Consider the following 14,095-nt stretch of genomic DNA (forward strand, 5'->3'; position numbering starts at 1 on the left):
GAACCCCAATTTAAAAATTTCAAAGAAATATTCTTCTAGGTGCGCCACCCAAACTAATAGTTCCACTTCTTAGAGGTCCACCGATACGGTCTGTTCTAAACAGTGACTAGGAGAATTAAATAACTAAAGCTAAAGTTAAAAATAAATGTCGTATATTCAGAATACTAGATGTGATGTTATGTCGTGTAAATTTTAACGCTTGACGCGCCGTCAGCCGGCTCTTGCCTTTTTTTTTTACGACCCGACCGGATCCGGGTGTGCGCTATGCCGTATGGCGGAAAACACAGTTACAGAAAGTTAAAAGTGATTCACTATTGAAAAATCGGTCATTTTTACATCTCAAATGCCACAAGAAATTTGAAAATACTATTTACAAATCTTCAAAGGTATCTTGCGGTAAATCTGAAAGATTTCAGGTTAAAGAATTTTTGTAGTTAGAAGAAAACACTCAAAAATATTGTCGAAGCAATAAAAAGCATTACATTGAAAGGTGTTTTTTAACATTTGGCAGAGGATTGAAGTCTTAAATTACACTTCTTCAGTCGATTTGTCTGTCAAAGCTGTGTGCTAGGCTTTTTCAGAGCTTACCTGTAACTGGTTCGCGTTCTACACTGCGCCTGCTTATATACGGTCTGAGGGGGGCGGAGCTAAAGTAAGAACGTGAATATTGTCTCGGATGACTGATTATATTGGTGAAAGTTGGAATGAAAAGTGAATCTTAACCACTCAATTCACCCAATCGATCATCCGAGACGACGACGTTCGTGCCCCTCCTTTAGCTCCGCCCTCTCGGACCGTATATAAGCAGGTGCAAGTAGAGGCAATGAATGTTGAAGTGAAATTCTTTAGTGCGCGAGGTTTCTCGTGCAACGAAAAGTAAAAGTGGATGAAATTCGTGCCCTATATCGTCGAATATTATTATATCGTCAAAAGAGATAATTTTAAAAACAGCATTCAAGTGCAAACAATAGAAAAACTTTTTAAAAAATCATATGAATGATTTTATTGATTTATTTTTCGGATTTTTTTTTGTGCGACAGCCGGCTGGCAACGTCGCCGAAACGGCGATTCGTTTAAATGTTACTATAACACACGCCCTCGTTTTCAATATCCTGCCTTACAGGAAGAATTGTGATAGAAAATATCTTAGGAAATCGTTTTCGTTAGTGCTAATTCTGCGATGCCCACGGACTATAAAATAGCATCGTCGCCCTGAGGATTTTCAATTATTCCGAAACGTTGACCTCGAACCATCATCTCTCCATTATCGACTATTGCAAAACAAAATAATGAACGGACCATTTTTTTTTAATTTACCGAAATTTTAATATGTTATAGTGCCAGTTTTTCGCCAGCTTCGCATTTACTCTTTCCATACATTATATCTAGTACATGCATACAAAATGTGTATTATTTATAAATGTTAATGATAAATTAAATTTAAAAAAAAACTTAAATGCAAAGATGAATTGGAAATCTATTAAAATGGAATTGTGTTAAATATAATTTATATTTTCATATTATGAACAAAAAAAACTTATACTTTCTTATTCAAAATTTTGTTCCCACCTAGAAGCGACATATTTCTTTCTATTCTATGATTAAGGTTAAAAAAATATTACATGTTTTTATTTAAAGTTTTATTCTTCAAGATGCTATTGAAATATTGCGAAAAAAGTGTTGTTTCCTATTTTTAGAAAATCTTTTGTAGATTCGGTTTAAAACTTGGTATTCTGGATATTATTGCCATTTAAAATCAAATTTATAGCATAGATGTCTTTGGTTGAACCCGTTGACACGATTTTTTCTACATGGTGGTATGGTTAAAAAAAAACCTTACACGTTATATATTTAAAAAAAAATTGTATCTCTTCAAGATTCTGTTGAAATGTTGCGAAAAAAAATGTTGGTTCCCATTTTTAACAAAAAAAATTCTAGATTTTGCCTTCAGACATTCAAATCTATAGCATAGATAGACGACTTGTCTTTGTTGAATCAGTTGATGAAACGATTTTTCTGCACCCATCTCGAAATAAGGCATTTTGATATATTTCGTATTCAGTTTTTTCGATTCTATAATTGCCAAATAGTTAAAAAAAACCTTACACGTTTTATATTTTAAAAAAAATTCTGTCTCTTCCAGATTCTGTTGAAATGTTGCCATGGTTGCTATTTTTAAATAAAAATTCTTGTAGAATTTGCTTTCGGACTTGGTGGGTATTATTTTCACATAAATTGAAATTTATAGCGTAGATAGACTTGGTCCTTGTTGAACCAGTTGATGAAACGATTTCTTCGCAATATTTCTATACCCATTTCGAAATGAGGCATTTTGATATATTTCGTATTCAGTTTTTTCTATTCTACAATTGCCAAATGGTTAAAAAAACATTACACTTTTTATATTTAAAACATTTTTTAGTCTCTTCAAGATTCTGTTGAAATGTTGCCAAAAAAAGTGCTGGTTCATATTTGTAAATAAAAATTCTTCTAGATTTTGCTTTCAGACTTGGTTATAGCATAGATAAGCGTGTCTTTGTTGAATCAGTTTTTTCACAATAATTCATATTCACGTATCTCCGAAATGAATCATATTTGATATTCATTTTTTTCTATTGTATAATTTCCAAAACGTTAAAAAAAAATAAACTTTTTGAGCCGTAACTTATTTACTTATTTTAGTCTACTGAATACGCCATAAAAGTTTCTCCATTATAATTCGGACCACCCTGTATAAATAAGAAAATTTACCACCCCCTAGATAAATGTTAAGTCAGACATTAAAATAAATATATCTGGTACTATACACATCAAAATATTCGGTTACTTTACTTGCAACTTTTTATGTCCAAACAGCTTTATTTCGTTGCCACGATGCGAGTTTGTCTTATGTTTTTATGGGCTGTGATCGCGTGCAGAGAATACGAACGAATTTTTTGTTGTGATGGTTCGGCCCCATTTTTTTTAATTATTACCGAAAGGTTCGTTGCGCAATTTTCGCAGTCCGTGCGACCTGAATGTGATTAATATTTTGTTAAGTTGCTTTTTTATTGTGTTAGACTGTTACCTAATAGTTGTGGAGTTTAGTCGATAAAGCATTTATTCTAGTTCCAGAACTGCTTGTTTCATTTCTTTGACCTATTTTTCTTCCACTCGAAATCAACCGAAATCCAGAAGATTCGTAAGAAATGGTACACTAGCGTGAAGAACTTTAAAGAAAGTTAGATGAAACTGGTAAGATTATTCTCTACGTTGACTTTTTTGTTACGTTGATTTACTTAAAATATCCCACCTTATCAAAACGTCGTCTGCTTCTTGAAGCTAAAAGTCTGCGTGCATCTTCTACATATTCTGCATATTCAAAGATTTGAAAAACTAACCTAGACTAAGAAAGGTATTGCGTCATATGGCTCTTCTCTGTCACTCCCCACTGTACTAAAGTACTAAGATACACAAACCATTCTTTCGTCTTTTCTCTATATCTCCCATCTATAAATGTAAAATGTTTAATATGTACAACCATTGAGTTGGACCTCATCCTTAGATATCTTTATTAATAGAGAACCAGACCTTCCTTCCTTACACTGAAAACATTACTGACCACGAGTTTAACAAATACAATGTCAACACCAGATTTGCCAATTGAGAAACGGAAAGTCTTTTAACAAAGAAAAATCCGAGAATCGGGAGCCTCTAAACAACCTTAACGCTTCACGAATATGGCCGACGACGATATTCGAGACAAAGCTCCGCCCCCGTATACAATAATTATTGACACCTTTGTAAACAAATTTTTCAAACATCATATTTTGTCACCAAAAAGGAAATTTTGTGTTCTATGTCATCTGTCAACTAGCTTCCTTCAACCACAGTGGAGACTGAGATGGTGCGGTGCCTTTCGTAGATACTAAGGTTATAAGGAATGAGGACGTTAGTAGTATGTTGGATTTTAAAAAAAAATTGAAATTTTGTTAACTGAAACTGGATCGCATTCAAATCTGTACGTGTTTACGGACGGTCTGAAAGAGGCGGATCTAAACTAGACAGGTCGACATTTTCTCAGATGACTGATTATATTGGTGAAAGGTGAAATTAAAAGTGAATCTTAACCTTTCAACTCAATCAGTCAATCGTCTGAGATAACGTTCATGCCCTAGTATAGCTCCGCCCCCTTCAGACCGTAGAGTAGATCCAATGATTGTTCAAGTGAAATGTGAGGTGTTTTGCCAAGAAGTTTCAGAGTCCAGCAGATTTGTAAAGGGGAAAAAATAGATATCTTTCAAGACGGGCTTTTATTAGAGTTATATGTACAAAAACCGATACAAACGTGAAAATGCAAGAAGATATAAATCCTAACGGTAAACGAGTCTCGTTTTTACGGCACCAAATATCACTCAATCCGGATTATTTTCATTTTCGTGAATGTTGAACAGTTTGGCGACCTCGTTGAGGTCGTCGTATTTCCTCTGATCTTTGAGCACCTGCCTCGCTATGGACATCCGGTTGAACACGTTCCACAACACGATGCCGACGACGACGTCGTCCCGCAAGTAGAACACCACGCCTTTTCCGAAATCTTCGCCTTCGTTCTTTTTGGGCGCCAAACTTTTTTGGGTTTCCTTCAGTTTTTCTTTCTCCTCGTCCGAAAGGAACTTTTCGCACTCCTGAGGCAGCTGGAAGAGAACGTAAAAGTAGCCTCGCTAATAAAGAAACGCGCGACTTGCGAGACTGCAAGGCATGTATGTCTGTCCCAAAGTATATCGTCTTGGGTTTTTGACGCATTTAAGGCGTTTTAAAAACATTACGTACATTAAAATTGTCTAAAAAAAGTACCTTTTTATCGAAAATCTACTCGAGATTAATTACTAAGTAAAACCTTCAATGTATAAAATGTACTCTACTGCATAGGTATTGCGGCGTTTATAGTCTAGATTTTTCTTTCGGGTGTGAATTGTGGGATGTTATATTTTTCATTACGAACTACTCGTTCTAGATACTCCGCTTTTTCTGACAGTTTGGGGGTCTCTAAATCTCATTTTGCAAATAATAACTCTATCGACGGCGACAAGGCTGATAAATATTTCTGTTTCATTCCTTCCAGCTTGCTTTTCAGCTCCTTCTCATCACATTGAACTACTCAGTAATAATTACTCTTTAAGAGAGGCTCCGTCAAAAGCGAAGACTTTGAGACGCGCTATTTTTTTTTTGAAGAAAAAATAATATTAAAATTTTAAAAAATGTTAAACGGCACTTTTTTTAGTAAAAACGCCAAATAATTATCGCCTATTCTATACGTCTATATAGTAAATAAAACAACATTAAACGATCGTTCGAAAATACTAAAAATAGTTTAGCACTGTTTGTTGTAGACAGTTATAATACGACCAAAAATATAGTGCATTTATTGTTTTGACGTTTTAAGTATTTGACAGTATTTTATGGTCCGTTTTAAATTTGGTTAAGCATTGATACTGCAGGGTGTTTTCGAATAAGTAGAAGCGTCCATTTCGTTCGTTTCGTTTCGTTCTTAAAAGTGTAATCTAAATTGCAATATGTATATATTCTAGTAAGTACGTATTTATGTACCCGGTTCTCGAGCTTTGACCTTGCGAGGTTGTTTTCACTGGATAGTTCAAAGGGTAAGGATAAGTACCTGTACCCTATTTATCTTACAGGTAAGTTTCAAAATAATCATTTTTGTCTTGTGTGCCTCTCGATTAACAACATTCTTCTTCTTGTATTTTTGTTTTCGACATAGTTACGTCATAAGAACACAGATAAATATTTATTGGAATCTTCTAGTTTCCTGTTTTTTAACGCTTTAAAATGTGGAATGAAGCGGATGTTCCCTAGTTAGAAGAAGACGAAATAGAGATGCTAGTCGAACCTAATTTAGAAGATGAACCACCTCAGCAAATAAAAAAACGGATCCATTTGTCTTCGCATGCCAAACAAATTGTTTTGAATGTTTACAATTTTATATGAAATTCGGAAGGGGAAGTGGGAGCAGCAATACAAAACAGGTGACATGACCAAAGTTCCGAAGTCAACTGTAAAAAAAATCGTTGCAATCGTTGGAGTAATAAACAGTAGGCAAAGTTAATGACGGGATCGGTTGGAAAAGCACTATATTTCTGGTCGAAGTATATATGGAGTCATAATTTTTCAAAATTCCAGAATACAAAAAAATGGAATGTTTTTATTTGAGAAAAAAAACTTACGACACACGTGGGGATTAAAAAACGTTATTACCTGTCTAACGAAAATTGAAACATCCTGTATATATAACGATATAATTTTTATAACATAACATATCTTACATTATTTATTATAATTCTTATCTCTTGTGAGATAGGCTTTTACTTTTTACTTTTGTACCAAAATGTAATATAATTCTGCATTTTTTTCCATAAGTTTTTACGTAGAAATATATAATAACCAAGTAAATTCGGAGGCCACTCACGTTTTCCGTTTTGGATCTGTCGCCTTCGTTCGATTCCGTCACGACCGCCCGCGGGGTATCCCCCTCGGTCGCCTTAGCGAAGACCCCCACCGTAGGCAGAGACGAATCGACTACGCCGATCGCTTCGTAGCCCACGTCCGGCCCCAGATCTGACCAGAACATGCTTTGGTGGTGGTACGGTTTGCGCGCCCCCGCCATGTTTTCGCCGGCCAGCCGGCCGGAAACCACCGAATGGTCGTGATGTTCGATCCGTCTACGGCCGAGTTTCGGATCGTAGAAGCAGGCGCAATCTCCGGCCGCGTAAACATCGGTTCGGGCCTGACGAGAGAAAAGAAATATTCCAGCCCATTACGGAGAACAGAGAACAATGAATCTTCAAGTGGATGTTGTCGGTATCCCTTGGCATCTCATTATTTACGACAATTATATTGATCAGAATTTCTTCATAACTTCATTATTTGATAAACATGCCCCTTTTGTCGTTTCTAAGACCACCAAAACCTATGCCCGCCATTGCACCTAGCTTTTACAATTGAAATACGGGGGTGGCTTGCTCTACCACCCTGCCAAATTTGAAGTCAACAGCTGCAAATTTCGATAACCAATAGCATTTTTCAGCATAACACGACATAAATCGAACGCCCTGTGCAATATGAGAACACTTTAGGTCTCTTTATGAACTAGAGTGTCATGTAGAAGAAACCGCATTTTACTTTCAAAACTAACTTCAATTTTCAGTTATTTGGAAACACCGGCACACCCTGTATATTTTCAAAAAATTCTTAAGAATAAAATTTTATGTGCATCAATATTCCGCGTCCCGGTGGTTCATGATTTATTTGGTTTTTGAAAAAAAATGCTTTTGGAATTTTCAAAAATACTTCCCATTCGGCGATCGTTCTCAATTACAATATCTTCCGTCACGAGCCTAGTTTCTATACTTTTGCAAAATCTCAAAGCGGTAGATTCAAATTTCGGACACTTACCGTGTTCAGTAGCAAAGTTTAAAAAACAGCCGAAAATCCAAAAAAAAATGGACGCCGAGGTCCGATCATGGTCATTTTTACATGTATTGTGTGAATCGTGGACGGTAAAAAAGGACCCAAATTTGAACCCCCCACTTTAATCCGTTCGAAATTTATGGCCATAAATGAGTTCGGTATACAGAGAACAGACGGACAAACTTTTTTTTTTTTTTTCGAAAGAACGAAATAAATTGAAGGACTAAAGAAAACGGATCACCTGCAATTCGGTGTTCACCAGATAACCGCCCAGTTCCGGGTCGACTTCCAAATCGGACATTTCCGCTAGTTCGGTGTTTGGCTCCACCCCACAACTGACCAAAACGAAATCGATCGTGATCGTTTTACCGCTATTCAAAGTCAGCTGAACCGCGCCGTTGACGTCCCGAATTCCCACGATTTCGGTGCTCGGAATGACCTGAAACGTATAATCCGCTAGTTATGTTTAACGGACTTGTAATTTATTGCTCAGGAACTCCGTATAAAGTGTATTTCACACAACTAAAATGCCACACTCTGCGAAAACTCCATTTAATCGAAAGTCGATAGCAAAATACAATTCCTGGTTACAAGCCAAGACGCCATTGTTTATTTTTATCTACAGTAAGACTGTGAGATGGCGCCACTAATATTATCACGGAACATAATATATAAATCTTTTTTGAAAATTGACACGAGAGGTTTATGGTCACTATTAACTGTGATATTTTTCAATTTCGCTATATAGAGTTTCGACTGAAGTTTAAAAATATATATTTGTCTTAGAAAAGTTGAAATATGCACAAAAATCCCATATAAAATATCTCATTAGCGCGGGAATTTCATAATAATGGCTAATAATAATAATAATAGCTAAGCATCTTGAGTATTTACGGGATGAAGTTCTAACAAGATTCAACGGGGAATTGCCTTTTTTGTTTAAAATTCTGTCTGTGAATAAACCTTTTTCCATACAGGCACATCCGTCTCATTTACAAAGACGCAAATCATAAGCCACAAATGGCGATAGCTTTAACATATTTTGAGGCATTATGCGGGTTTGGACTTCTAGAAGAAATTAAAAGATATGTGGAAGGTAACGGATCAAAGGGATCAAACATGTATTAATTTTATACCATTTTGGGCCAAAAACAAAAACATTGTCTGGTCGAAAATTACTTTCTCCTTTTCAGCAACACGACACTTTCACACAAATCATACATTTATCATACAAATATCATTAAAAAAATAATAAATAAAAAAAAAAAAAACGGAAAATTCTATTCAGAGAAAGGACTTACGTTTACCCCCTCCGCCCTAACCTTCTCGGTGGTCCACACGCTGAGATACTCCGGTAGGATTTTGCCCATGTTTCCGCTTTCCCTGAATATCTGGTAGATTTCCTTCGCTTTTCGTTTATCTACGGACGCACGGTCAGCGGGGTTTTCACAAGCTGGCTTACCTTACCTTTCCTGCCGAAGGCGCAGGCCAGCTCGCTGCCCAAGAATCCCCCCCCGACGATCGCTATCGATTTCGCCTTTTCGAACGCTTCGTGAGCGTCTTGAAAATCGTGGATGTTTCTGAACAGTTTCACTCTATCTTTGAGGTTTTCGTCCGTGACGGCCACCCGGAATACGGGGGGCAGCCTCGGCGTGGCCCCTAAATTTACATACCTCGTGAAATATATTATTAACGAGATTGATTTCGAAAAATCGTCGATGGGCGGGGCAAAAAAAAATGGTAGCTCTCAAGCCTATAACACTGTTTAAACCAATTGGCCATATTTTTCGCGAGTTTTGATTTACGGCTAATAATTTAATGGCGAAAAGAACGATTTTCAGTTTCCTTTAGATTTTTGTATATAATTGAAAAACCCTGTATACAGGGTTTTTCACTTAAAACTCCGCACGCCAATAAGTCCAAAACGAAAAGAAATATTTAATTTATGTAAAAAGTAGTCAAAGTGTGGGGTCAAGTAGATATTTCCTAAAGTTTAAAAAATTCGACGCCCGCAAAGAGCTGGGCGTCGCGACGCGTCGAAAAATTATTCGATTGCGGAGACTTTGGAAATACGCGCATACAAAAGTACATATTATTTAAAAACTTTTTTGTTATTTACTCAAACTTATTTACTTTACCCGTTTCTAAGTTATACCGATTATTTTTACAAGTATGCCATGAATGTTAGTTACTATGGCAACCATTGTTATCGCAGTTGTTTTAAGTGCAATTACAAACGTAACTTGTTATTGCTGTATCAAAAAATTGTCACATTTTGTCACAAGAAATATCCAAATTTGTTCGGTTAAAAAAAACTAAGAATTATTATGTGAAAATGGTGCAATTTAGCACTGAGGAAAAAGTAGACATGTTACTGGTGTTTGGAGAATGCAGATGCAATTGTAGAGAAGCAAAAAGAGTTTACGCAGGGCGTTATCCGCATAGAAGAGTCCCCGATGCAAAAACCTTTTCAAGTTTATGTAAAAACTTAAGAGAATATGGCAGCTTCATAAAACCTAAAAGAGATAGGAACAGGACGGCCACAAATGATGAAAATACTGCTGCTGTAATTCAGCAGGTTGATAATAACCCCAAGATATCCCTATCAGATATAAAAGAAAATACCGGTGTTACCATAAGTTCTTCGTGGAGAATTCTACATAGAAACTCTTTGCACCCGTACAAAAGTAAACTAGTTCATAAACTAGAACCAGGCGATTATGCTAGAAGAATGTATTTCTTAGCGACATTGTCCGATTTGTATAGCCAAGATGCAAATTTTCTCTCGAAAATTTTATGGAGCGACGAAAGTCGATTTCAAAATAATGGAATCGTTAATAGACACAACTGTCGTTTTTGGTCCGAAAACCATCCTCTTTGGATTACAGAAAGAGGTAACCGACGAATTTTTAGTATCAATGTTTGGTGCGGCATATTAAATGGATTCCTTATTGGACCTTACTTTTACGAAGGAACTTTAAATGCAGATCGCTATTTAAGATTTCTTCAAACTACACTTCCGGAACTATTAGAAGAAGTGCCTCTTGACACTAGAATGAATATGTGGCTACAGCAGGATGGAGCGCCTGCACATAATGCCCAAATAGTAACGAGGTATTTGAACAATCGAATAATTTTTCGACGCGTCGCGACGCCCAGCTCTTTGCAGGCGTCGAATTTTTTAAACTTTAGGAAATATCTACTTGACCCCCCACTTTGACTACTTTTTACATAAATTAAATATTTCTTTTCGTTTTGGACTTATTGGCGTGCGGAGTTTTAAGTGAAAAACCCTGTATAATGGAAAAACGCCTGAAATAAAAGTTATGCTCCCGAATCTCCCCCATTTCGTGGTTCACAAATTTTGCCGATCGGGTTAATAGTTTTCGAGAAAACATTTTTTTCCTGGAAGTCAAAATATACCAAAAAAAATTTCATTTTTTTTTTAAATTCTTTGCGAGATGTGAGTAAGTCCTTTTTCAACAAATGAAATGCGGGTGTGGACTTTTACCCGCCTGCCAAATCTGAAGTCGATAGCTGTACCTTAAATATAAAAGTTTTAGCTGTTTATGCGGGCTATATCACTATATATAACTGACATCCGAAGCACAGTCTTTCAGTTATAATAGGAGGTCCCATTTTTCAATTTTTTTGAATTTGCGGCGCACCCTGTACATTTTTGCAAAACTTTCAGGTATAAAGTTTTATGGAGCCGAATCTTATACGTCTTCACATTCAAGAATATTTTTAGTTGCGTAAACCGTTTTCGAGAATGATATTTTTCTTGGATCTTTGCAAATGGGGTTTTTATTTTTTTTAAATACTTCCCGACCCTACCAACCCCCCCAATTTCAATAGGTTCCGTTAGGGGACCAGGCGCTATTCGTCTGCCAAATTTTAAGCCGACAGCTTCAAATTTGGGACACTTATCGTGTTTCATAGCAACGTCCAAAAAACAGTCGAAAATCGACAAAAAAAAAAAAGATGGACGCCGAGGCTTGAACGCAGCCATTTTTACGTATCTTATGCACCCCGTGGACGAATAAAAAGGAGCAAAATTTGAAGAGTGTAGCTCACACCGTTCGGAAGTTATCGTCGAAAAACCCTGGAACAGAGAACGGACCAACAAAAAAAAAAAACGTTTTTTTTCCCGATGCTGATTCCATCTGTACCAACGGCTAGACTGTAGGATGCACCGTTATCGAGATTTTTCAAAAGTAATAAGATTGCCAAACCAAAAAAACCCAAAAAAAAAATCAAAAATGTATCCTGTAGAATAGGTAAAAACGCTAAATGCAAAAAAGTCGATCTATATTTTGGTGTAAAACAAATTGTTTTCTGAATCGCAGTTTTCTAGTTATGATACATTTTCATTAAAAGGAGAACCCCATTTTCAGTTTTTTTGCGAATACCGCACATTTTCAAAAATTGTCAGGAATAAAAGTTTATAGCGGCTTATACCGTTTTCGGGAAGTGATTTTTTTTCTGAGATCCATGCGAACGCGGTTTTTAAATTCAACTCATTTTTTAAAAAATACTTTGAAACAAATATTTAAATATATACCCGGACACAAATGGTCCCGCACTTTTTTCCATTAGTATTGCCGTCTCCCTGATATGGCGACTCAAAGAATTGAAAAAATTATTTTATACACTTCCTGTGTAAATCATGCAATTTGTAAATGAAAAAATAATTTAGCATTCATAACAATCCAGTTTTATTCTTTTTCTTCTTCCTGTTTAACTTCTTCTTTTATTATTCTTGTTTTTCTCCTTTTTTTGCTGCTGCATACATATATGTTGTCCCAAAAGTAACGCATCATATGTCCCATCACCGATATCGTAATTATCCTCGTCTAATATCGATTGAATCTTGACAATTAGCACAAAGCAGTCCGACCTTTTTACAACCTTTATACAAAATCTTGTGTAAAAAAAAAAACAAGAATACGCAAATGTTTTGCAGTTGATATCCCTATAATTTTAATAATCGATTCGGATCGGAAAACTGTGTTATAAGGAACATCATTTGAGAAGTTCAAAGAACCAGCGGCGAGCGATTTAGCAACAACAACGTACCTGTGTACCCAGCAGAAAAAAGAAGAAGAAGAAGAAAAGAACAATAGAAGTGCCGTTAGAATGTTATGAATCGGAGGATTAATTACAGTAGCCAGTGAAAAAAAAAATCATGTCACCTGTTGCGATAAGGCATTTGTCATACTGAATGGCGGTCCCGTCGTCCAAGTAGGCGACTTTTTCCATCACATCGATACGGGTGACGGTCCACCCGCGGGCTACTGCTACGCCCCCGTTCTCGCTCTGCATCAGGTCTTTGCAGTTTGTGTAAAAATCTTCCGGCTCGTAAAACAAGCTGAACATATTTAAACAACTTTTTAATCGGACGTCAATTATAACGGACTATTCGCTACCTTCTCTCTGAACCGTTCCACTGCCTAAACATTAAATTTTTCACCGAGCCCTCGTCCTCGTTGAACCAGATTTCCTTCGAAAGGGGCGGCCTCATGTACGGATAGAAAGATTCGTTGGATATCATCAACACCTGCATGACAAAAGGCAATAGGAAATAAGCGCGAATGGGAAATTACCTTGGCGGTGGGCTCGCTCGATTTGATAGCTCTGAACGCGGTGAACGAGGCGGTGCCTCCACCGATCAACAGGTACGGAACCGCTTTGGGAATGTCCTTCGATTCTTTCGGATCCCTCACTTCTATAATGGCTTCTAAAAACATTCGCCAAGATCAACAAACCTCGAAACAGTTCAACCGTAACCGTACTTTTGACAGATTTCGACTTTTTCTGTTTCGCCGCGGGTTCCTGCACTTTGTCGCGTCCCAGTACCACGAAATAGAGCTGAAAACCGAAAATACGCGCGATCCAACGTGACAATTAAACTCACTCACGGCTCCGGCGGCAACGGCCGCGACAATAAGTCCGATTATAATTTTACTTCGCCCTTTTTCGTTGCGATTGTTTCCATCGGAAGATCCATCCGGCTGCGACAATCCCCCCAAATCGTTTCGGCACTCTTGTATCGACGGAATTCTCTGGAAGAGAGCGAAATTAAACGCGCAAGTTCCTATAAGAGACAAGCTACCTTTTTCGGTTCAGAAGGATTAATGTCCACAGGCTTGCAGTCTTTCAAACGAAGAGTGTCGCTGCTCACCTTCTTGATTTCATCTTTACTGCAGTAAAATTTTTTCGATGAGATGCTAGGACACCGCCCTTAAAGCACACAATGAAATTGAGCGATACATTGAAAAAAACTCACTTTGCGGCGGACCATTGACGAAACCACTCGTAAACGCGGAACGAGTGGGGAGCAAGCACGTCGCTTTGGACAAGTATTTCGCACGAAACATGTCGCCGCAATCGGAAGACACGAATTACAGCAATCGCTTCATAATAATGTCACATTGTCACGAATCCTTAACATTCGTTTATTATTGCGCGCGTCTGCCATTCTAATTGTAACTTTCCGTCTAGGCAACTTTCGTTTGGCGAAAATAATATAGCCGTCCAAATAATAACTGAAATCAACTGCAATCCGCCTAAATAAGTTCCTAAATTTTAGTTGAAATAGGTTATGTAGTGCCGCGCCACAGACCAAAGA

The 14,095-nt window shown here is 37.1% G+C and overlaps 1 protein-coding gene across 1 annotated transcript; it reads right to left on the reverse strand.

The window, feature by feature from the left end:
* Positions 1–4,288: 4,288 nt before the first annotated feature.
* On the reverse strand, positions 4,289–14,060 carry LOC132704826 (apoptosis-inducing factor 1, mitochondrial). The gene is made up of 12 exons (XM_060675100.1): positions 13,754–14,060; positions 13,580–13,707; positions 13,386–13,529; positions 13,260–13,335; positions 13,071–13,204; positions 12,894–13,024; positions 12,660–12,835; positions 8,932–9,123; positions 8,766–8,884; positions 7,706–7,903; positions 6,464–6,781; positions 4,289–4,673 (listed from the first exon to the last, which is right to left on the reverse strand). The coding sequence occupies exons 1-12, from the start codon at positions 13,842–13,844 to the stop codon at positions 4,395–4,397; spliced, it is 1,986 nt and encodes a 661-aa protein (XP_060531083.1). The 5' UTR covers positions 13,845–14,060; the 3' UTR covers positions 4,289–4,394.
* Between the last annotated feature and the right edge of the window lie 35 nt (positions 14,061–14,095).

This window comes from Cylas formicarius, unplaced genomic scaffold, assembly GCF_029955315.1.
Source record: "Cylas formicarius isolate icCylForm1 unplaced genomic scaffold, icCylForm1.1 PGA_scaffold_7__23_contigs__length_41026272, whole genome shotgun sequence".
NCBI classification, from domain to species: Eukaryota; Metazoa; Arthropoda; class Insecta; order Coleoptera; family Brentidae; genus Cylas; species Cylas formicarius.

Coding starts and splice junctions, on each gene's coding strand:
- LOC132704826 (XM_060675100.1), bottom strand. CDS start 13,844: ATGTTTCGTGCGAAATACTTGTCCAAAGCGACGTGCTTGCTCCCCACT. Junction 7,904..8,765: donor TTAGGGCGGAGGGGGTAAAC/GTAAGTCCTTTC, acceptor TATACGTTTCAG/GTCATTCCGAGCACCGAAAT. Junction 4,674..6,463: donor ACAGATCCAAAACGGAAAAC/GTGAGTGGCCTC, acceptor GTTCTCTTCCAG/CTGCCTCAGGAGTGCGAAAA.